Source organism: Syngnathus scovelli, chromosome 18 (genome assembly GCF_024217435.2).
Source record: "Syngnathus scovelli strain Florida chromosome 18, RoL_Ssco_1.2, whole genome shotgun sequence".
Lineage (NCBI taxonomy): Eukaryota > Metazoa > Chordata > Actinopteri > Syngnathiformes > Syngnathidae > Syngnathus > Syngnathus scovelli.
Genome location: NC_090864.1, coordinates 7,431,813 through 7,453,457, shown reverse-complemented (window position 1 = coordinate 7,453,457; position 21,645 = coordinate 7,431,813). Strand labels below are relative to the sequence as shown.

The following is a 21,645-nucleotide window of genomic DNA, read 5'->3' as shown; positions in this document are numbered from 1 at the left end:
CAGTACAAATTATTTTCAGTAACTAAATTAATGTAACAATGAATAAATGAAGCTAAGTATATGTTTAAAATTATAAATTACTTTTATTCCTTTCAAAATGAATGTTAAATTTCAGTACGATCTTGGAAAACTAACAATAAATTTATATTCATGACAGAATAATATTTTTTTAAGTCAAAAGTGTTGAAACACTGTGGCTTTATTTCAAATTCATTGCATGAAAGCGTCATACGAACCTAAAATTTATGATGCTATAACTAAAGTATAATCTACATCTCTCTTACAAGTATGGCTATAGCAGAATGACGAGTAAATTTTGTTTTTTTTGTTTTTTCACTTCCAGTGACTTCCCAGTCGTTCTTGCCACCTCAGTGCTCGTGTCCGTTGGGGCTGTCGTAGCCCAGCGTGTCCCCCAGGTGCTGGTGGGCAAAGAAGGCCCGGGCCATCTCGTTGATGTGGTTGTAGGCCCCGATGGATTTGAAGTACTCTACATAGTTCCAGAAGTCCGAGGTGGAGTACGGCCAGTAGGGGACGGCGGGTGGTTCATCGTACGGCACTGAAGACCGAGAAGGCCACACTGTACATGTTTTGTCACGTTTTTTTGTATTTCATATTAAATACCATTCTTTACTATTTTGAAAAAAAAAACAAATCAATAGCTTCAATCAATACTTAAGTTTGTTGTTGATTTATTTTTGAAAGTCTTGCTCAACTTCATTCCTAAAAAGCAATATTACGATGTGTTGATTTCAAAACGTGATAGAAGAGTTCAATTTGTGCTTTACCTCCCTCAGGGATGACCCTGGCCTCTGTGGAGCAGGAAGAAGTGAGCGAGAGAGACAGACAGAGAAAGAGAGAGAGAGAGGAGAAAAATAAACACTCAGCAAGCATTCCGAATACGGCCATACACAAAGACGGGATTCAGCTCGGACAGACTTTTAGCCAACCTGTGAGCTTCTCCAAACAAATAATCTTGCCGCAAGACACACACACACACACACACACACACGCACACACACACGCACACACATACTGAAAGTGGAGGAATTCAGCACACTGCAGACAGATGCGTCTTTGTGCACGCAACGCAAAAAAAACAAAACAAAAAAAACATATGAAGCATTATGATAGACAACTATCAAACGTCGAGTATTATTGCACCTCTGTATACATTTTTAAGAAAATGACAATGCAAAGTAAGTTTCAAAAGTGTCCTTACCGCTGAGGTGGAAAACAAAGACACAAAGTAAAACAGTGAGGCAAAGCAAAGTCTTCATGTCGCTGCCTTAAAATGAAGACAAACACAGGAAAAGTCAGACCGCAACAATCATCCAGCATTCAAAATTGCATATTAGCATTTAAGGCGAGTAGAAAATGTCCATACTTCGGGAGAAGTAGCAACATATTTTTTTCTGATGTACCTGTTGGGAGTGTTGCTGTTGATCTGCTGCTTGGGATTGGTCTTCTGCTGCAGCCTTAGTGACCGAGGGGAGAACAACCCCCCCTTACACACACGTACATACACCACCTCTCATGCACACACACACACACACCTGCACATGCCCACTTGTGAAAAAGGATGTAGTGCATCCACAGTAAAGTCCTTTTTGATTGGTTCAAGTGAATCAATCATTTAACCAATCAACATGCTACTTCACAACCTCAACTAATAAAGGTCAACCTCATGATCTCTATCATCTTCCATAAAAAGTCAAACATATATTTCTCACAACAGTCTTTATTCTAATCACAAGTAACACATATATGATTAGAAACATTATGATTCAATGATTATTTGATTTCCCCCTTTTTGTCAATCAGCAGCTCAATGCGTTTTAAATATACTAGCAGATAGCAGATAGCTTAAAGTTGTCATGGCTGACCAACGACAAACGAGCATTCTTCATATTCGGAAAGAATGGGTACATGTAATCCCACGGCGAAAAGCCTTCTCAGATCACTGATTAAGCTAGCATGTAGCGACGAGGCGCTAGTCGTCCTTGCAACCTGTCTGATCGGTAGCGGTCATGCGAAAGAGGTCCACACCCTCAGTCAAGAGCAAGTCCTGAGCGTAGCGCACGGTCTCCGAGGGCAAGAATCGCGAGCGGCCCAGGATCCAAGCGTACTCCACGTGGAATAGGCGCAGGATGTCGGTGCATGAGTAGACCACGGCCACGCTGCTGTAGTCAGTGCTCAGGATCCAGTATGGACTGTAGGGGGTGACTGCAAACAGAGGTTGACACCAGCATGAGCATTAAACCGATTCAGTAACCCGGTCGGGGGCTAGCGCCTCAGTCCGAAAAGCTAAAATTTCAATCAACCATCACAGTAACCCCATGAGTGCAAAAAAAGTTTTCTTTCTACTCCCGTCCGCCTAAACCACCGTGTCAAACTCAAGGCCCGGGGGCCAGATACGGCCCGCCACATTATTTTATGTGGCCGATAAAGACACATTTTGCATTGTGTCATGACTAAAATTACAAATTGTCTTCACTTATTCTTAAAAATAGAGATATTGCTAGCAATTTCTTATTAATCTTTTTAAACTATTTGAACAGTTTTTACGAGTCTCTGCTTTCAAAACTAGTTATTCATTAATTTTTCATGGAAGCTGTACTGTAAATAATATAAGGCGTTGACAGTCATAATGGCCCTCCGAGGGTAACTATGACTACAATGCGGCAAAACACTGAAAATCCAAACTCTCCCTATCATAAGGTCAGCGTGAAAGAATGTGATGATGTCCGCGTGGGATCCACTTAAGCGAGAAGCCGCTGAGGGACTCGCGGGCCCGATTACGCCTTGCCAAGCTTTGTCAAAGATGCCGATTGTTTGCCTCCATTGTCTTTCGTCATGGCTATAATGATTGACGTTGCTCGGGTGTGTAACCTTGAGAAAGGACTTACAGTAGGAGAAGCTGACTCCAATTTGGGCCGCTTCTCTCAAGTCGGGCACCACCGCTGTCCCCTCCGCTTTACGCACCTTGTCTTTACTACAAACACAGAGAAGTGATTCCTCATTGGATGAGTGTAACATCACACACCAGAAGATTTGACAAGTTGACTCCATGGAAACCTTTGGACAGGTATTTCGTAAAGTCTGGACTCACTAGAACTGCGAGTTGAGCACTCGGATGGTTCCGTCTGGTCGTATGGAGTAGTTGGCCTCGATGCACTTGCCCCTCTCAAAGCTGGCGGGCAGCTTGGCGATCTCGTACCACCTGCCCAAATACTGAGGAGGACAAGAGCGGGTTTAACGACGGCCGGGGGAGAAACGTGACCTCATCTGGCTTACCTGCTGGAGGTTGAAGTTGGGCTGCACCTTGGGGGTGGGGCAGGGCCCCCAGCGGTATGTCTGCGCCGAGGTCAGAAGCGGCCACAACACCAGGGCACACAACGCCAACATGCTTCTCTCCAAAGGTACAGAAAATGAGATGGGTAGAAACCGGCTGCCCTTTCACACCAAAAGGATCAGGTGGAACGTTGCCAACCTGCTTTACACTTCACATAACTTCTTATCGCATATTTAGAAATCTGAGATAGCGCATTGTATTTCGCAAACAACAATGTGTGCTTCTCCAACAACTAGTTGAGCAGGTTGAGCAAGTTGTGTTCCACCATTCAATAACACAATTTGTTGTTCACAAAACTACAGTATATTTACAATCAAGACTTTTTTCAAGACCTCTATTATATATATACTCTTCAGTATTTTCAAGCTCTGGATTTGAATTACGTACATGTGTTTGCATTTGTTTCAAAGTATTGAAAATGTGCAGACACACTGTTACACAATTAATATAGCTTTTCAAAAAAACATCAGCGCAGCGGGTGAGAGGAAATTACCTTGATGGCATCAGCGGACCCTCCAGCCTGAACGCTTTCTCCTCTTCCGAATGGTGGTGACTTAAGTTACTTAACTTAAGCAATTGCCTGGAAGAGACGTCACATCAATAGTCGACGCTGATTGGACGTCCGGAGGAGCGTCTCCTTCGGTTTGCCGCAAATGGAATTTATTGGAGGACGATGCAAACAAAGACAATACGTAATACACAAGTGTTATTCCCGCGTCTGCCACTAGGTGTCAGTAAAATTCCGTTTTGGGAAATAAACGAGTTTATATTTATTATATACACACTATACAAGACTGTTTTCTTTTCTATTTAGAGTGAATGTATCAGTCGGTAATTTGTTTCGGGGTACATTCACAAGCTGAGTAGTAAAAAGAGACAAAAAGACTCATCATAGTAATGATTTATTTCCAGTGTTCTTCGAGGGGGACATTGCACTAGCGTTTGTGCTGACGAGACACATGCGACTGCTTCATGTTTCTGGAGAAACATTCCGAACGAAGAAATAAAAAGAGCTTAACCTGTCTCAAATTCCTTCTGATAAACAACTTTTTATAGAAAGTTACAAAACGGGGAAAAAAGAGGCACTTTTGGGAGGACAACAACATACATTGACCTGATGTCTGTTTGGGACAATAACTGGACAGAGATTGGAAATAGAAAAAAAAGGACCATACGCAAAAATATTGCATCCTCGTACTCTGTCATCATTGTTACATTTCATTTTATTTGTTAAAATTTGAATATATTTGGCTAACTAATCTCTGGCTGTTGCGTATGTGAGGTAAAAACAGAGACATTCCCACAACACGCGCCCCGCCCCGCTTGTACCATGTGACCAAAGTTATGATAATTTTTTGCTTCTGATTTGGAATTAAGGCTCCAGTTTAGCCACTTGATTGAGAGGTCCCAGTACTTATGTCCACATAATGTGTCTTCAAGCACATGGACAATGGATCCCCGCATCGTGGTCGTTTAAAAATCTTTTCTTTTTCTACGCATTTTCTTTTTTAGCAAAAAATGGCCAAAGCAAGCCTTACTCTGGAGCCATCTGGTGGCTGGTTTTCTGTGAGAGCTGAGACAAACTCATTTGGACATCTTGTGGCAAGTATAGGCAATTAAAAATATATTTCTTGTGAATAGTGGAGGAACTCGGTACATTGTCCAAGTATGAGAGTTGTACATTCGTTTTGAGGGGGGGTAAAAATAACAGAATAAATTGGGGTGGGTGCGCACATGCAGCAGAAAGTTCCAGTCTGGCTAGCGATTAGTGAAGTTTGCCATCACAATCATGGCAGCTGTACATGTTATTTACACAACAAAACTACTGTGCAGCTGAGAGTGCACCTTTGCACATTTATCCAGGTATTGGGGGGGGGGGGCACGGGTCAAAGGTACTGGTAGAAGCGCGAGCACACCACCTGCGTCTCCGACAGTTTGTGAGGATGTGCGTCGTCACCGCTTTTGCCGTTGGTGGCCACCACGTTTTCGGGGGCACCATCGGGCACCACCTCAGTGTTCGGCGGTGGCCCATTTTGGCCCTTTCGGCCACGATCCCCGCCGAGCCAGTCGCGGATGCTGAAGTCCTGCGAGGCCCGTCTGGGTTTCAGGCGGTCCGACAGCGACAGGTCAGCCGTCCGGTCGGCGCCGCCTTGCTCTCGCCAGTCGTGGACGAGCTCGAAGTCCCTTTGTCCGCCCATGGTGTGGCGCCGGCGGATGTTCTTTCGTCTGACGTCGGGGGCGCGGCTCTTGGGGTGGCACACGTCGTCTGAGGAGGAGCGCAGCCGGAACTTGAGGCGCTCGGTGATCTTGAGGTGCCACGCGTCGGGCTCCGAGCGCTCCGACTCGCTGCGGGACGACGAGCTGAGGCTGCCGGTGGACCGCCCCTTCTTCATCACCTCCAGGACCCGCGCCAGGCGCGAGGAGGCCTCTGCCCGGGCCTCTCCGCCCGCCGACGACTCGCTGTCCGTCTTGCTGTCCGTCTTACTCCGCAGGGACCGGCGACGAGACAGCGTGTCGCACTCCATCATCTTCTGAGTGGGGAAGAGCCGCCGCCCCTCCATCTTGGTTCTGCCACCCTCGCCGTTCTTCTCGGGGCAGGGTGTGGACTGGTTGGCGGCGCTCAACACAAAGAGTGGGAAGTCGCTCTCGCTGTCCGTCTCCATGGGCCGGCCCTCGCTGACCAGCTCGCTGCGTTCGTCGTCCGCCTCCTCGCCGCCCTGCAGCTCGGGGCTCAACGCCAGGGACTCGGCGCCGGTTAGGAAGGTGACGGACGACGTGGTGGAGTAGTCCGAGGTGATGGAGCTCACGTCCACCTCAACAGAGGCTCCGGCGGTCGGCGCTTTTGGCTCGGACGACGTGCCGGAGTCGAGGGTGCCGAGGTACGATGACGGAGGGTCGGAGGAGGCTTTTCCCTGAGGGACACCTCGACCACTGACGTCCGGGGAGGGATCCCTCTTGGCTTTGGGCGTGGGCTCAGCGCTTCTATCATTCTGTTGATCCTTCCTGGTGCCCGCTTTGGCCTTGGCGCTGCTGAGGGCGTTCTCCTCCGGGTCCCCCTTCTGCCCCGGAAGTTCCTTCTTGGGGAAAACGGCATCCGGGTCATCATCAGAGCTGCTGGGCTGCACTTTCTCCTTGGACTTTTTTCTTTTGCGACTGGCTGCGGCAAAGATGGAGGAGACCAGGAGCTCTCGGCCACACTGCTCCTTCCCCGAGCCCCAGGAACCCTGCGCACATAAAAACACGCGATAGGAAAGGGTTCTGGAAGCAAGGAGCATCTCTGTGACCTTTGTATTTCCATCAAGGCGGAAATTCTCTTCACTTGTTTGTGCTTGCTGTCTCCCTACACTCACCTTGGACTTGGCCGAGTCACTGGTGGGAGAATCTGTGGAAGACAGGAAAACAACAAACGTACATTAGGAGGGCAGGTTGTATTGTGGTGGAAGAGGAGAAGCATGTTGATGGCGGGATGAGCGCGCACGGTAGCGTGAGACACAAGCGCGAGCACGCACGCGCCATGCTGGACACTGCCGAAAAGCGGGACAGAGAGAGGAAACAGCGCCCTCTGCTGAGTCAAATTTGAGCACGTAAAGGTGTGAAGCGTGGGACAGACGTGTGTGCCGTGCAAAATGGACACAAGCAGCCGGGAGTGAGTGTTTTCAGAGCGGAATCATTCACACTTCTTGATTCTCCCTTCTATGCCCTGCTTTGGGTAATGCTCACACAAAACAATGCACACGAGTGGCTGCCATGACAAGAGTGAAGTGATGTGCGGGCGGGGTCACAGAGGGGCTCGACCAGAGGGGCTCGACCTACGACGAGAGGACGCTGCACGAGACGCAACGTGTCGGGTGCCTCCCCCTAACGTGGCTTATGTACGTATTATGTACTCTGCCCCTCTGCGCCCCCTGCAGTAGAGATGATGGTAGGACAGGCGAGACCGTACCGTGGCATCTCCCGCGCGGGCCAGCTATGAAACAGTGAGGAGAGACAGCGGAGAGCCTTTTTCAGACAGTCGTAGTGGCCAGATGCTGACAGAAAAGCCACCACAGGGGGCGCCGTACTGTACCGTGTAGCTGCGTGCTTTGGTTTTTTTGGGGGGGGTCCTCTCATTTTTTTTTGTTACCCTTTTTTCTTAAAAGAACCGCGGGTTCCGGCAGACTAGGCAGCTACAGCGGGGGCAACAATCCTCCTTCTTCCTACAGTTCCAGTTGTCCATCACGGACATTATAGAGTCCATCAGTGACATCGCGGCGTGATAGACTCCGCCCACTTGGCCTGTGTCAAGATCAGTATGTGTGAATGGCGGCAAAGCCTTTAGGACACCCGACAGAGCCTCACTAGTAGAGACAGAGGGATTGAGAGGAGGCCTTTGGACTGGGAACACTGCAAACAACGTTAGACACAGCAGTGGCGGCGGCGGCAGCAGCAGCGGCGGCAGCAGCAGAACGAAAGAAATCAAGCCGCAATTTATCGCTTCTCGCCTCCGTCAGACGCGAGTAAACCGAAAGCCAAATGCGAGTATGCGGCCACGACATTTCCCAACCTTCACCGAGGCAAGAAGCCAGCAAACAAGTCAATTTCGTGCTATTGCAAATGTGATTAGGTAACCGGAGGTGTCCATTTTGCAACAAATGGAAACCGGGCCGCTTGCCGCGACGGTTGGGAAGCGCCGCTCTACGCCGCCGGCGGAGCCATCGGAGAGAAAAGCTTCAGCGGTTGGCGCCCAGGCGGCGCGCTTACCCGATACTTCGCCCTGCGACGTGCCCGTGCGACCGATGTTGGTGAGCAGGTGGTCGATGTTGGGGACCGGCTGCGACTCCACCGCGCTCTCCCCCTGCAAAACCCTCTGCGGGGAAACACAAGTCAACAGCTTGCAAAGTTTAGAAACAAAAGTTGTGGCGTGCTCCTGAAAGAACCACAAAAAAATTCGGAGTCTGGAATCCGACCACTGCCACACTGAACGGATCAAAATGAGAGATGCTCACCACCACGGGGTCTGCGTGGCCTCCTTCGGTGAAGAACCAGTCGTACTGGAAAACGGTAAAAGCAAAAATTGGGATTGCGCAAAATGGAACAAAAACATCATTTTTTTTTCACTCACATTCTGAATGAGAGTCTCGACTATTTTGTACTGGTCGGGCATGTGCGTGACCATGTTGGTCATGTTGTCCTCGGTGGTCCGCACCAGGGTGGGACCGAACACGATGGCCAGGTTCCTGGGTTCCATCTACAAGGATAGTAACGGTATTAGCGAGCGGCTGCGCCTGAGAAGAAAAGGAAGAGGCAAAAAGGCGCGCCTTGTTCTTCTCTGAGTTGTCCGCCACCGTTTTCAGGTGAGCCGAGAGGAACTTGAGGGTTTCGTAGTGATGATCAGGCAGCTGGTGAAGCTGAAAGGAGACCCAAGTCGTTCAAAACGACGGCAAGGCGGTTGCCCAGCGTGCAGGTAAGCAAACCACCTACCAGCCTCTTGATCACTTTGAGCCTCTCCACGGGTTCTTCTATTCTGTTGGCCTCAATAAAGTCAGCGTAGCTGTCTGCGGGGTCACATGGCCGATAAGTCACTTCCAAAAAACTTGCGAGGAGACAAAAGCGCAATACCGTTGGTGAAGAGAGGCTCGGGCAGCTTCCGGAAGAACGACTTGAGCAAGCTGCTGATCACGTTGAGATCGCGCCATTTCTGCAAAAAGCCCACATTGATGTGCTGAGCTGAAACCAGGCCAACTTACAGCGTGACGGAGCAACGCAAGCACGCACATGGTCCTGGAGATGGACGTCGCTCATGCCCTTGTTGTTGAGCTCCTCCTGCATGCTTGAGATGGCTGCGTTGTTGCCGGGCACTCTGTAGATGCCCGTGTACTCCAGGCCTCGCTCCTCCACCAGCTCGCAGCACACCTCCACGATCAGCGGCACAAACTAAGGCGGACATTTTTCAGATGTTTAGGTTGGCTGTAAAAGGAAGATCTTGCAGCAATGCACAAGAGACCTTGTTGTTGCGTGCAGGCGGACAGTCTTCCAGTCTCACTCCGAACGTCACGCCGGGAGATGGTTTCCTCTCAAAAGGTTTCCTCATCAGGCCCGGGATACCCTTCCGCCACGTGGCTTTGTCTCTGGGGGGGCTGGTGTCATCTGCGAGGGAGGGGCAGTATGAACACACTCCAAGAAAAGACGCAGCAACGACGGCTTGGTGCGGCCTCCTGCTCGGCTGACCTTTGTGCATCACGATCTTCTCCAGCTCGGGCTTGGGCGAATGCGGAGAGGGAGTTTTGCTGTCTCCTCCTTTGCCCCCCAGCAGGGTGTGGCGGATGCTCAGCGACTGCCGAGACGACCGGGGCGACGGCTCCGGCTTGCTGCCCGTTGGGCTGAGGACCAGACAAAGATCCCAGGAGAGCTCGCACCCTGAACTCCCCCTCCCCACCCCGGTTTCTTACCTCATCAAGGTGTTGTACTCCCGGATCTTCTGGCTGATGAGGTCATGGCTGGTGAAGGCTGCGTTCTAAAAGGACAAAAAAGCTTTAACTCGGTGGCAAGCGGAGGGAAATGCCCGTCGCCGTGTGGTTCTCACCTCCTCGTCCAGGTCGCCGCTCTCCTGGATGACTTGGATCCAGGCCAGCATGTCCTCACGGTCCTCAGCCTGGAGGAGGTACTCGCAGTCGGATGTAGTGAGGCGCAGCACGTTCTTGCGCTTGGTGTCGCTGTAGGAGATGTCGACGAGGCAGGCCCGCACGCTGATGGGCGGCAGCTCGTCGCCCGTGCGCCACTCGCCGTGCGCCCGCCTGTCCTTCTTGTCCTTGTACAGGCAGAGATGGTGACCCCGCAGCACGGCGTACATCTGCTTCCAGGAGCGTGCGCCACCGCCGCCGCTCACACGCTGCCACAAAAGAGTCGGAAAGTGTCGGCGGAGATGGAGCTCTTCCCATGCTCATATTTCGTGTGCTACACCCCAACAATTCATCGTACAAACAATCCAGATAGATACACCCACAAATGCTAACTAGCAGTTGTGGAGCTTCAGTGTAGTACCACATTGAGCCACTGGCGCCACTGAGCTCTAGCAGGAGAGATGTGGCGAGCAAAACTCGGTTGAAGCTTGGGAAGGAACGTGGCATCAATGCTAAGGTACCTTGCCCTTGTCGTTATTCAGCTGCTTGAAATGCAGCAGACCCTCCCGGGTGGTGTCGCAGAAGACATCCGATGACGAATCCCTCCTAGATCCGGAATCTTGCGAAGACCTGTCCATCGCCTGCGGTGAAAAACAAAATGTCCACCTTTGCTCACTGGCGACGGCGGATGAGACGGCCTCACCTTCTTGAGGCCTTTGAGCCCGGTTATCAAGGATCTCCTATATCAGCAAAAATTGGACAACAGTGAGCAGGAAGCTTTTTTTTTTTTCTTCCTCATCACACTCACCCTGTGCCATCTTCCCGGTAGTTATCCAAGCCTTCGTCGTACGATAACGAGCGCTCCGTTTTACCGCCGGAGTCCGACTCGATGACGGTGAGCCGGAGGGAATCTGAGAAAGAGAAAAGTAAACGTTGCCATTGGGCTCAAGTCACCGTTTTGCGGGTGGTGCCAATACCGTGGTCGTGTGACATGTGTCGACGCATGGGGGGTGACGTGGCCTTGATGGGCGTCGCCGAGATGACAGCTGAGGCCGGAATGTTGATTGTGTCCAGATCCAAGCTGGGGCTGGACGGCTCATCTGAAGACACACACACAAACTCGTCCTTCAAGACTCAATCAAGGATCTGTCCCGACTGGTTGTTGATGGATGACCAGAGGACACATTTAAGGATGCCAGGTTGAGTTCAAGTGCGTTCGGTAATCTCAGACGACTCTACTTGTGAATCAGCGTGATTTGTGATGAGAGGTGGCAAACGGCGAAGCAAAGCGGTAGCCAAAATGGCTGAGTCCTGTGCGCTACACGACGGAGGCTCTTACCTATAAACGGGATGGAGTCCAGGGAGTCGTCCAGGTTTTGGGAGCCACCCTTGAGTCGGCCGGCCCCAGGCCTCCTGCAGCGGCCATCGGTCCAACACGTCACCGCGTCAACAGAGGCGGCCTTCAGTAACGGCGGCGGCTTGGCGCCTCGCTCATCACAAACAGCAAAGAGGCGGGACGGAGGGTGCGGTCGAGAAGCTCCACAGTTTTTCTCCTTTCTCAGGATGACCGCCGTTGCGTCGCGTCCTTGCGTGCCGTTAGTCCGTACTAAAGCCTTTGGCTTTTGACCCGCGTCTCCGTTTATGTCGGCAGACAGGACGGTGCCGCTTTGCGTCAGCCGCTGCGTGGCCGCTTGACACGAGGGACCCGAGCAAGATGAAGACCTCGCCACCAAAGTGGCTTCCCACCCGCTCTCCATCTTCAAACTGTCGGCCCGAGTCCGGAGCTCCCGCTGCAGGGGTGATGGGTAGCCCGCATGGTTTCCGCTGATACCAGCTCTTTGGTCTTTGAGCGAGTCTGTGGTTTTGGTGGCGGCTAAGGGCTCCACCATGGCATTTTGAACAGGTTTTAACCTCAAAAGGTTGCCGTCTGTCCTTAACGGAGGTTTGCCAGACATTCGATCCGCCAAAGAAGAGTTTGATAATCCGTTTGCGTCGCGCCCGGCGAGAGCTCTTTGGGCCGCCCCCTGCCTGCTGGCTCTGGCTTCCTCCCCTTGGCAAAGCAGAAGACGGTCCTCCAAAGCCGTCCGCTCCGTGGCGAAGGAGCCCCTTTGCCCGGTGGCCTTCTGGCCCAGCCGGTCGAGCACACGAGCTTCGCCGCAGAACGGCAGCGCGTCTTGGGAAGCGCTCCGAGGCCAATTCCTGCTCGGCTCTGACCGGCCTAGCCTTTCCTGAGAAGCGCTTCGCAACGGAGTGGCGTGGGTCCCGCCGTTGGGCCCTCGCTCCGTCGATGCGCTCCTCCACCGGACCTGAGAGGCGCTCGAGCCTCTTGGACGACACGCAGACGATGAGCGCTGCTGAGTGTAGACGGAGCCGGAGCCCGGGTCGGCGGCGGCGCGTAAACTGTCCAAACGCTCCTGGATGGTGCGGCAGCCATACGTGTGGAGCCTCTTGGCATCAATGTAGTCCTTGTAGGTGGTGTAAGTCCTCCAGTCAATGTTCTGGTGAGGGGAGGGCGAGGACGCGGCCGAGGGGGTGCGACGGTCGGCGTCGCCTAGTAGCTTGCCCGGCGAAGCAGCGGTGAGGGAGCTCGGGCTGTCGGGATGGCTCGGGCGGCGCACGGGGGCCTCCGCGGGACGCTGCAGCGGCGAAGTCGCCAGAGGTGGAGAAGACGCCAGAGGTGGAGAAGACGCCAGAGGTGGAGAAGACGCCAGAGGTGGAGAAGACACCAGAGGCGGAGAAGACGCCACAGGCGGAGAAGACGCTTCGGTGGAAGCACGGCGTGGGTTCTCCTCAGGCCTGAGGTCGGGGCCCGCCCGAGCCAGGCACACGGGCGACTTGTCATGACAAACGCAGACCGTCGTCGTCTGCGGCGGCATTTCCACTCGGTAGTTCTTCTCCTTTCGGTGCGAGGCGTCACCTCCGTCACTTGCCTCCGTCACCTTGATCTCCACCCGAGGGTAGCATATGGGGGGCGGTTGGGGGATGTTGTGGGCATTGCCGCTGTACGCCGCGTTTCCTTTCAGGTACGCGTCCTGAGAATACGCCTGCAAGACAACATATGGGACAAAGTGTGTCCTCACAGCTGCCACCACCGATGATGGTTTTTTTCAAAGCGTGTGGAACACCCGATTCGCAGAAGCTTCACATATGAAGAATTGGCCAGCCAGACGTTTGGCTGACACACGACGACCTCGGAAGGCGGCTAATAGACTCGGACATGCCATCCCGCAAAGCAGCTCGCGACAATGACAACAACGGGAGTGAGCGCATGCTGGTCGCCTCTTTTGAGCACGCGCCATCTTTGTCAACATGCCTGCAACATAATGACCTCGAGCGCTATCTGGTTCAAACGTCTCCACCTCAAAGGGACCCAAGTGGATGGCTCTCAGGGGCAGACAGCGAGCGGCGTGAGGTCGGCCGCTGGCTGCTTTCCCTCTTTAAAGAGGCATGAAATGTGCCCCACCCTTTTACAGCGCCGCAATGACTCAAGCAAGGCGGGAGAAAAAGCCGGTAAGTAGCAAAGTTGCCATCTTACCAGAGCGGTGATGTCCCTGGAAAACTGCAGGCGGAAAAAGGACAAAGAGGTGTGAAACGAAGTTGACAGCCAAGCACAAAGACACCACTTTGTGCTGAAGGAAAAAAGACGACAGAGACCGAGCATGCCGCCAAGCCCCTCCCCCCCCAATAACACAACTGGTCGTGACAAACATCTCTTTTCGTATCCCGCTGGATTTGGAAGGGAAGAGATTTTTTACCAGCTGAAGAATGTCCTCGTCCTTTGGCATCACACAGAGCTCCAGCGAGGCATCGCTGCATCCAAGCAAACGGCGTGAGAAGAGGAACGTGCGTGGCGGCCGCAGCGGCGCCTCGATCGGGCTCACCTGTTCTGGATCAGGGCGATGACCTGCGAGTACGTCTTGCCGATGATGCTCTGGCCATTCACCTTCACGATGCGATCGCCTGCAGGGAAAATGCATCAGCCACCGCGTCACCACAATCTACACACGCGTTCGAGCACCTGTGCAGAGTCCGGCTCCGTGCGCGGGGCCGCCGTCCTTCACTTGCTTGACGAAAATGGTGTCCATGGGCTCCAGGCGACTTCGCCGCCTCCCTGCCAAGCAGACAGCGAGCGTGACCCCCGTTTGAACTCAGCTGCAAAGGCCTCAGTTGTTTTCACACTCACCTCGGCTGCCGTTGTCTTCATCCTAGACAAGAAACCACAAGTGTGTATTTGATGATGTCATGCAAACTCCCCTCTCCCCCCAAAAAAATGGCACAGACCAACATCATAGTAAAAGTTAAGGCAGAGCAACGCAGGCATTTCTTTCATTGGCTAATTTTCATCTGACTCAGCGGAATGCTAGCGCTAACAACTCCCTCACATAAAAGACCACAACTTCAGACTCAGCGTGCGGCAACGCAAGCGTCGACAATAAAATCAATTGAGCCCCACCGTCACATGCTAACGACTCGATTTCCTCGGACCTGGAGGCGGTTGTCACTCAAAAGTCGTTACCTTGAAGGAGTTGTGCACGGCCGACTCGGGCGGGTAGACGATGAAGTGGCGCAGAGTGAAGCCGAAGCCTTGCGAGGTGCGGCGCAGACACAGCGTCTTGGGCCCGGGCCAGGAGAACGGCTCCACCTCCGTCCCGAGAGAGCCCGCAGCCGAGGTCTCGCTCCGGTCGGGCCCATCCTTCTGGAAGAAAAAAAACCCAGACATTTTCCCACTGCAAACTTATTGACCAGTCTTCTTCTGACCTGAGCTAAACATAGTCCAGACGTAAGTTTGGCAGTATTTTGTGGCAACTCGGTACCAAGCGTCCGCAAAAACACGCCAACAGACGGCGTTCTTTGTGTCATTCGGGCACTCAAATTGGACTCTTGAGCTTGACGAGCGAGGAATGTCTGGCATGCCGTGAGCAGGCCACACGCAAAATTGTGTCGAAAACAACATCATGAGCCAACGGTATTTGGGTTTGAGGGGCCGACGTCATTCCTCTCGCCACACTGTTCCTTTCCAAACCTGCGAACACGAGGGAAAGATGCCAACAGTGACTGATCACACGGTCGTCAACAGCGGCGCCCTATTTGGATCGGGGCCAGAACATCAGCGGCAACAACGGGAAGCCCAGGGGTGGAATGTTCCCCTGGCACAGTTTGGTTAGCACAATCTGCTCAGCGCATCGAGCCCGATACAGTGCAAGGACATTGCTTATGGAAAAGACATGAGGAATTTGAAGGGCCCCATTTTGGAGCTGCTGCATTCACAACACCACATGCTGTTTCTATTTTTACAAGCGCATTTGACAATTTTAGGACAATCTCAAGCCAAGTTCAGATGCCAAACACGTGATGAGCTCCAGTCTTGTGGTAGGAAACTCCCGCCTGGCTCTCAAACAAGTGAGAAAATGCGCCGGCGACAAACAAGAGGAACCGTCGGGCCGACTGCTGACGCCCGTGTGATGCCGCTGTTGGGCAGTTTTTGGTTGAACAAAGTAACACCTGTTTTGGGCAAAGTGAGCCGGTCCATTTGATGAATGAGACCCTCTCATGTACCCAAAAAGCTGCCTCCTGTCCACGGCGCCGAGAGCAGATGAGCCGCATCCCATATCCGGGCGGGGAAAGAAATCCAGGGGATTTCCCCTCAGTGTGGCTGCGGCGAGCTTTGGGTTGACCGTCCAGCCAAAAACAACGCAGAGGGTTAAAAAAGTAACCTCGCACGCATTCGCGAGATCCACAGTTGAAAAAAAAAAAGCGACAAACAGGGCCAGGATTTACCTTCCATGAGATGCCGCCCACATCTGGAACAGACAAACCCCCGATTCAACAACTTTACAAGAGCCAAAATAGCGCCGCTGCGAGCCCATTCCGGAAATCGCCACTGTGTCACGGCGGCCATTTGAAATTCAGGCAGGACACGAGAGATGATTGCCATTTCTAAAAATACACATGACGGCACTTGAAATATTCACGAGCGCCACGTCGGGCATTCCCGATAGAAGGCGCGCGGCTCCCATTTTAGGGAGAGTCGTACGTCCACGGGCCGAGGATCAGCTCGCGTGTCAGATTCGCTGCCGCCAACTGATCTGCGGTTAGTTGGGAAAAGTTCTTTGCTGCGGGACGCGCCCTTCGTGCTACAACATAATGATGGTGTTGAAGAAGTGGTTGCGAGGCATCTACGGGAGGGGAGGGGAGGGGGGTTGAGAGTCTTGGAATAGAAACTGGAAAGCAACGCTAAACCGACAAACACCTCTGGGGATGAAAATATTTTGATGGTGAAAAATAACAGATAATCCGCCACCCCTCGAGAGAACATGTGGCTTGGGCGCTTTCACCTTTTCACCTCGCGGCAGACAAGACGGACAGAGAGACGCGAGTTTGATTCGGGGCGGGGCAGGAAAACAATGTCGTCTTTCAGCTGAGTGGTAACGTCACCTCGTGGAAAGTGAGTCGCAGCGCCCCGGCCGTGCTCAACGTCTTCCGTCCGGTCATCAGACTTGGGACATCTTGCTCGGATCATAGCATTCATTGAGTCGCGCGTCTTAACGTCTGACTCGGGGCGAGAAGAACAATCTCTGCTTTTTCTTTTCGGCCCCGTGCTCTCTCGCAGCGGAAGGCCGTTATGCAACCGAGGGCCGGCGGCAAGACGTGTAAACACGCAACAGTTCCTGGAGACAGGGTTCAAGTTGATGGGCGGTGGCAGAAGAGACGCGAAGAGGTCTGCCGAGGTCGACGTGTGAGCATCCAGATTGAGCGACAGATGGTCTCGTCGTGCCGTTGACTGAAAGGGAGGAGGGAGGGGGCGAGCAAGAGCGTTTGGCGGATGTCGACGCTTGTCGCTGCGCCCAATCCCATTCTAATCTGCTACGGCCGCCTTTAATGACCCAGCGGCGGACATAACTACTTGAGCATGTGGACGGACGCCATTTGTTTTCACTCGGGCACCTGCAGGAGAGATGGCACTTGAAGATGGGATTAGAACGTAGTAGAAGCGGCGATTAAAAGTATACGGCTAGTCTCTTCGGGAAGCTAACCTGCTAGCTTCTTTACGTAAATGGTACGGGTGCAATGACTGAGCTTTCACGAAATGGCAACATTGGCCTCAATTGCTGTTTTCTTTCATCGGGCTGTAAAAAGCACGTCCTGTAGTGCGGACACAGCGGTCTTTCCAAAACACGAGCCCCCGTGGAAAATGTCAGCCAGTAAAAAAAAACATCGGAGCGCTTCGCAAATAAATACAGCACACGCGTGGTGGCGAGTGGTCCGAGAAGGAAGGTGACGCAATCGGGTGGGCTGAGCACGGAGAAGAATGGCGCAAGTATGTCGACAAGCACTGAGTCAGCCTGCTCCCCTCTGTCGCAGTCCCGCCCAAAGCCCAGGCCCATCTGGAGAGCCGACTGATTGAAAGCAGTTGGGGCTCGCCGTGAGATACGCACGCTGGAATGTCGGGAATAACGTGGCCTCCCAATTCGTGCACGTGTTTAGCTGCAGCAATCACCTCACAATCAGAGATCTGATTTGCGAGCGCTCAGGTGTGCGGGATAGCGCTTGAAGCAAAGCCGTTCCAGCCAATCGGAGGGCCGAAGACCGAGAAAACCCAAAACCCAAACGATAAGCTGAAATATTTTTCTCGTTTCCTTCCTTGCGCTAATAGCGAGCTTTGACAAAAACACTGGTCCGTCCATCCTGACATTTTAAGCAGCCACCCACCCAGAGCCCTTTTGGAAAATAGATGAAATGGCCATTATTGGGCATATTTTCATGAGCCAATGCAATAAAAAAAATAAAAAAAATTGGCTGTTGGGTCAGAGACTTGAAGCGTACAGCGGCCACACCCGGAACCAGCTGGAAACAATTACAACGCCTCATCTTTTCCTTCTCGGCTGCATCTCTTCCCCCCCTTCTTGACACAAGGGTCTCCTTTGCCCCCCCCTCCCCCAATCAACACTGGTGAGCCACTCTGCGTTTGTCTTTGGCATGGCCGAGCTTTTCTTTTTTAAAAGTAAGGCCGGGGAGAAACAGATGGATGTCATTTGTGTTAGAAGAGCAGCAAACGAGAATCAACAAGAATCACCGTGCACGGGCGCCAAAGCTCACATATTTGCCTTTCTTGGGCTTTCCCCACAAGATGCTATCCAAGATAGCAATTGGTGTCAAGGACGTCCAAAGAAGCCTCTTCTGACAGTCGGGGGTTGGGCAGAGGAGGAGCTCGTCGCGCTTTAAGGCGGCAACACTTTGAGCCAGCAACGTCTGCATTGCACCAAAGGGACGCTCGCCGCCGCCAGATTTCTTCTTGCTGCTCAATGACAGAAGAAGCATCCGTCTGTGGCGTTACCACGGTGACAAAAGGCGTCAACATGCCCACATGTGCTCCCAAGAGGCCGGCCAACATTCTTCTGGCGAGCGTGTTGCCAGTTTGATGACGCTTCTCCCCTTGCTTTCCTTTTCTCTTTTCACAGCCACTGGACCGCTTTCATATGCTAATGCTCGGAGCGATCGTGCGGGCCAACACTCTGGAATGCTGCTCCACAAAGGAGAAATGAGACGGAAGGAGAGCGCGCAGGAAAGGCACACTGGACGGCCAAGTTGATGCATCTGCCCCTTCAAGGCTTTCCAATGACAAAATGCGTTCCAGGATTGGAATCTTGCGTTCACAAATTCACAATTGAATTGGGCGCGGCCTTTGGATGATGAGGTGGTGCAACTCATCCGAGACAAAAACAAAAAAAGGTGTTCGTTTGTAAACAAGGCCGTCTTCAGCACCTCAGACAGCAGTTGACCCGGGCGAAAAACAAGAGCCCCATCAGTTCCACGGAAAGAATTCTGCCTAAATTGAATCAGGGCTGGCCGGGAGCGGCACGGCCGACGGGCCTTTCTTAGCGGCTCATTTGTGGGCCCAAAAAAAGGCTACAATGGCTCGCCTGTCTGAGTCTCCAATCCAAAGGACCAAAAGAGCACAGAGGAGATTACTTGTGAGTGACAAACAAAACCCTGGATGTGACGACTACACTCACTACTCATCCCATGCAATATTTGGAAATTGACCTCTTTGGGACTTTTGTGTTCTTCACAAGACACCAAAGACATTTCTACAAAAGATGGTCGGAGCCGGGATCCCTAATGGGTCAGTGAGCGGATGACCTGACCCGCTCCACTGACTCAAGCACAGCTGCCCAATGTGCATTTGGGCCACGTTATCGGTTCAAACGGAAGTCAAACTGCGCCAAAAGAGCATTCCCGTTGGAATCGAGTCAAAGATATTGCAGCAAATAACAAGGCAGATTTTGTTAGTGGTCCCCGGAGACAGCGGCAGGCAGGCACGCAAGGGGACACTGGGAGGTCAGCATGCCAGGCACGCCACAGTTTCCACTTGCCGCATCGCTCAATGAATACCGGCTATTAATACAACCGCAGATACGAGGGATGCCATTGCCGGAAAGCCCTGGGAGGCAGAGTCAGCGTCACGTGCGGACGCCACCGTCCTACCTTACCTGACCGTTCCAGGCACAGTAGAGATCGCAGACCAGACTCCACTTGTTGCTGAGCATGCAGTCCAGAACATTCATATGCGACATCTTGCCTTCCTCAGAAGAAGCTGATCAGCCCTGACGCCGGTCTTCAGCTTGGAGTCGCTGCCTGGCCGAGCCACACCGACAGGCGGCCGGCGGGTGAGCGCGGCATCTCTAGAGCCGGCGGCCGAGGGCGGCATCTCCGGCGAGAGGCGCGTCAATTAGCGCACGTTAATGATTCCGAGGCATATTCCAAAGCCCCTCCCCCGGGAGGGAACGTGCTGTCAATTTGTCTCCGGGAACACGGCTGACACATCGTCATGCGACCCCCGCGACACCAGCGAGAGCCAGGCTGCATTTGCGCTACTCGGTTGTGCTGATCTCTGCAGCAGCAGCAGAAGCAGCAGCAGCAGCAGCTCGCGGCCGCAATGCAGGACTTCACCTGGGCTGGACTTATAAGCTCCTCCCTCACTCCCTCCCTCCCGGAAACCAGCAAAGTGATTGATTGAGGTGGTGCAGTACACCCCTGGCATCGAACCTCCTAAAATGTCAGAGAAGCTGTGGTTGATGGCAAAGTATAAAGTGATTGTGGAGGTGCTGACAGCGTAGAAAAAAAAAACAATTAAAGAGCTGGGTGGGAAAAAAAAACTGTAGCATCCATCCATCCATCCATCTTCTATACCGCTTGTCCACACGGGGGTCGCGGGTGTGATTGCAGAAAAAATAGTAGCAATGAAGCAAAAACAGACAATTTGGCTGCGGCTCCCTGGATTTCTTCATGGAACAGAGGAAGAAGACCTGAGTGACGCGGGTGGTTGGAAGAGACTGCGTGGGCCAGTAAATACTGTTTACGTTCCCGGTTGCTCCCTTTGAGACAGCGCAACAACACCCAGATGGTTGCGATTGGGCATCTTCAGGAAATGCTTGCCACCAATGAGCAGTTGGGAGCAGGCCCCAGGGGCTCTTCAAGATCTTCATTCATTTCAACAGACATCAATGACGCTCATGTACATGTGACGTCAAGGCAGGAAGAGCGAAAACGAACCTGAAGATTCAATTTCTTGCCTGGGAGATGAAGGCTTTTATTTTTTTGTTTTTAATTTTTTGCAGAGAAGCATAAAATGGCCAAAGCAAATCACTGACAAAAATCAGGCAAAAAGCGCCGCTGACTTCCAGCGATGACAGCGTCAGGCAATCATGTGGATTGCTGCCAGTCGCTGCAAAGCTTGCACAGACGTGGCGTTTTTTTTTTTTTTTTTTTTTTTTCAGCCGCTTACATAAGGCTCCGCCAACAACAAAGTCACACACGTGCTTGGCTAAATGTCACACATAAAACACTCAAAGGGTCGGGAGGTAGGATCAGCCGACATGTGGAAGTCACGTGACCGTGCGCACAGAAGGAAGCCAGCTTCCATCTTGATGCGCGCTAAATATAGAACCATCAAAAGGAATAGGCGGGAAAAGAAGGGCAAGGGAACGAGGTTATCGGGCCGGCTGAGCTCAAATTAGAGCAACGCGCCACCCTCCGTCCTCATGAGGATGGAAGAGGAGAGTCTTTGCTTGCCACGCTCTCTCAACTCCATCAGGCCTATTTTCGGGCTTCACCACAACGTGTGACCTTCATCCAAACAACAACAATCTGCTTTCTTCCATCCAAATACTTTTCCTGTGCGTTACGAGGTCCGCAGCGTTTTCACAGCTCGGGTGGCGGTCGCTGTGTGTGATGCAAAAGCGGGGAGGGGAGGGGCCTTTCAAGACGACGCCCCTTCTCCATTAATGAGGCGCGATGGGAGGGGCGCTTTATCCCGCCCGGGATGTGTCATTAAGGAAGGGTGGGGGGACAGGGGGCGCTCAGTGAACCTTGACAGCTTCAACGTAAACAACGTGATGATGTCACGGCATTGCACTTGCTGCCATCTATTTATTTACATTGTTAAAATGCGGAACGTTTTTTTGCATTTTGACTCCATATGCTAACAAATACTTAGCGAGTGAAGAAATATTGAGTCCCGAGACGACAAGGCCGCACTTTGGATTCAAATCCCGACCACCAGAGTCTCACAAGTCTAGCTCAAACATTTGACTTCAAGAACTACATTTGCATTTTTTCTTGACGGGGAAAAAAAACCCTGAGATTTTATTTTAAGGCCTTATTGCCCGGCCGAGTAAGAGGATTACGATGCAA

The 21,645-nt window shown here is 52.3% G+C and overlaps 3 protein-coding genes across 9 annotated transcripts; all 3 read right to left on the bottom strand.

The window, feature by feature from the left end:
• Positions 1 to 181: 181 nt before the first annotated feature.
• On the bottom strand, positions 182 to 1,572 carry LOC125985808 (otospiralin). 2 transcript variants are annotated; one of them, XM_049748963.2, is made up of 4 exons: positions 1,422 to 1,572; positions 1,220 to 1,285; positions 786 to 809; positions 182 to 556 (listed from the first exon to the last, which is right to left on the bottom strand). In XM_049748963.2, exons 2-4 carry the CDS (start codon positions 1,275 to 1,277, stop codon positions 369 to 371), a joined length of 270 nt encoding a protein of 89 aa, XP_049604920.1. In that variant the 5' UTR covers positions 1,278 to 1,285; positions 1,422 to 1,572; the 3' UTR covers positions 182 to 368. The 2 variants fall into 2 exon arrangements, with proteins under 2 accessions (XP_049604920.1, XP_049604921.1); XM_049748964.1 differs by having other exon boundaries at positions 1,385 to 1,568.
• A 148-nt stretch (positions 1,573 to 1,720) lies between these two features.
• Positions 1,721 to 4,013, bottom strand: apodb (apolipoprotein Db). Of its 5 annotated transcripts, none has more exons than XM_049748954.1 (5): positions 3,846 to 4,013; positions 3,295 to 3,406; positions 3,110 to 3,231; positions 2,907 to 2,992; positions 1,721 to 2,223 (listed from the first exon to the last, which is right to left on the bottom strand). In XM_049748954.1, the coding sequence occupies exons 1-5, from the start codon at positions 3,854 to 3,856 to the stop codon at positions 1,991 to 1,993; spliced, it is 564 nt and encodes a 187-aa protein (XP_049604911.1). In that variant the 5' UTR covers positions 3,857 to 4,013; the 3' UTR covers positions 1,721 to 1,990. The 5 variants fall into 5 exon arrangements, with proteins under 5 accessions (XP_049604911.1, XP_049604912.1, XP_049604913.1 ...); XM_049748955.2 differs by having other exon boundaries at positions 3,295 to 3,453; positions 3,846 to 4,006; XM_049748956.2 differs by having other exon boundaries at positions 3,295 to 3,411; positions 3,846 to 3,995.
• A 225-nt stretch (positions 4,014 to 4,238) lies between these two features.
• LOC125985782 (rho GTPase-activating protein 21) lies at positions 4,239 to 19,925 on the bottom strand. Of its 2 annotated transcripts, XM_049748883.2 has the most exons (25): positions 19,443 to 19,924; positions 14,468 to 14,647; positions 14,135 to 14,156; positions 13,970 to 14,062; positions 13,833 to 13,911; positions 13,707 to 13,761; positions 13,487 to 13,510; positions 11,291 to 12,995; positions 10,929 to 11,051; positions 10,760 to 10,862; positions 10,655 to 10,691; positions 10,473 to 10,592; positions 9,915 to 10,220; positions 9,781 to 9,845; positions 9,560 to 9,711; positions 9,336 to 9,478; positions 9,107 to 9,265; positions 8,951 to 9,029; positions 8,813 to 8,886; positions 8,650 to 8,739; positions 8,454 to 8,579; positions 8,338 to 8,382; positions 8,093 to 8,198; positions 6,703 to 6,734; positions 4,239 to 6,576 (listed from the first exon to the last, which is right to left on the bottom strand). In XM_049748883.2, exons 1-25 carry the CDS (start codon positions 19,524 to 19,526, stop codon positions 5,239 to 5,241), a joined length of 5,340 nt encoding a protein of 1,779 aa, XP_049604840.1. In that variant the 5' UTR covers positions 19,527 to 19,924; the 3' UTR covers positions 4,239 to 5,238. The 2 variants fall into 2 exon arrangements, with proteins under 2 accessions (XP_049604840.1, XP_049604841.1); XM_049748884.2 differs by lacking the exon at positions 13,487 to 13,510 and having other exon boundaries at positions 19,443 to 19,925.
• Between the last annotated feature and the right edge of the window lie 1,720 nt (positions 19,926 to 21,645).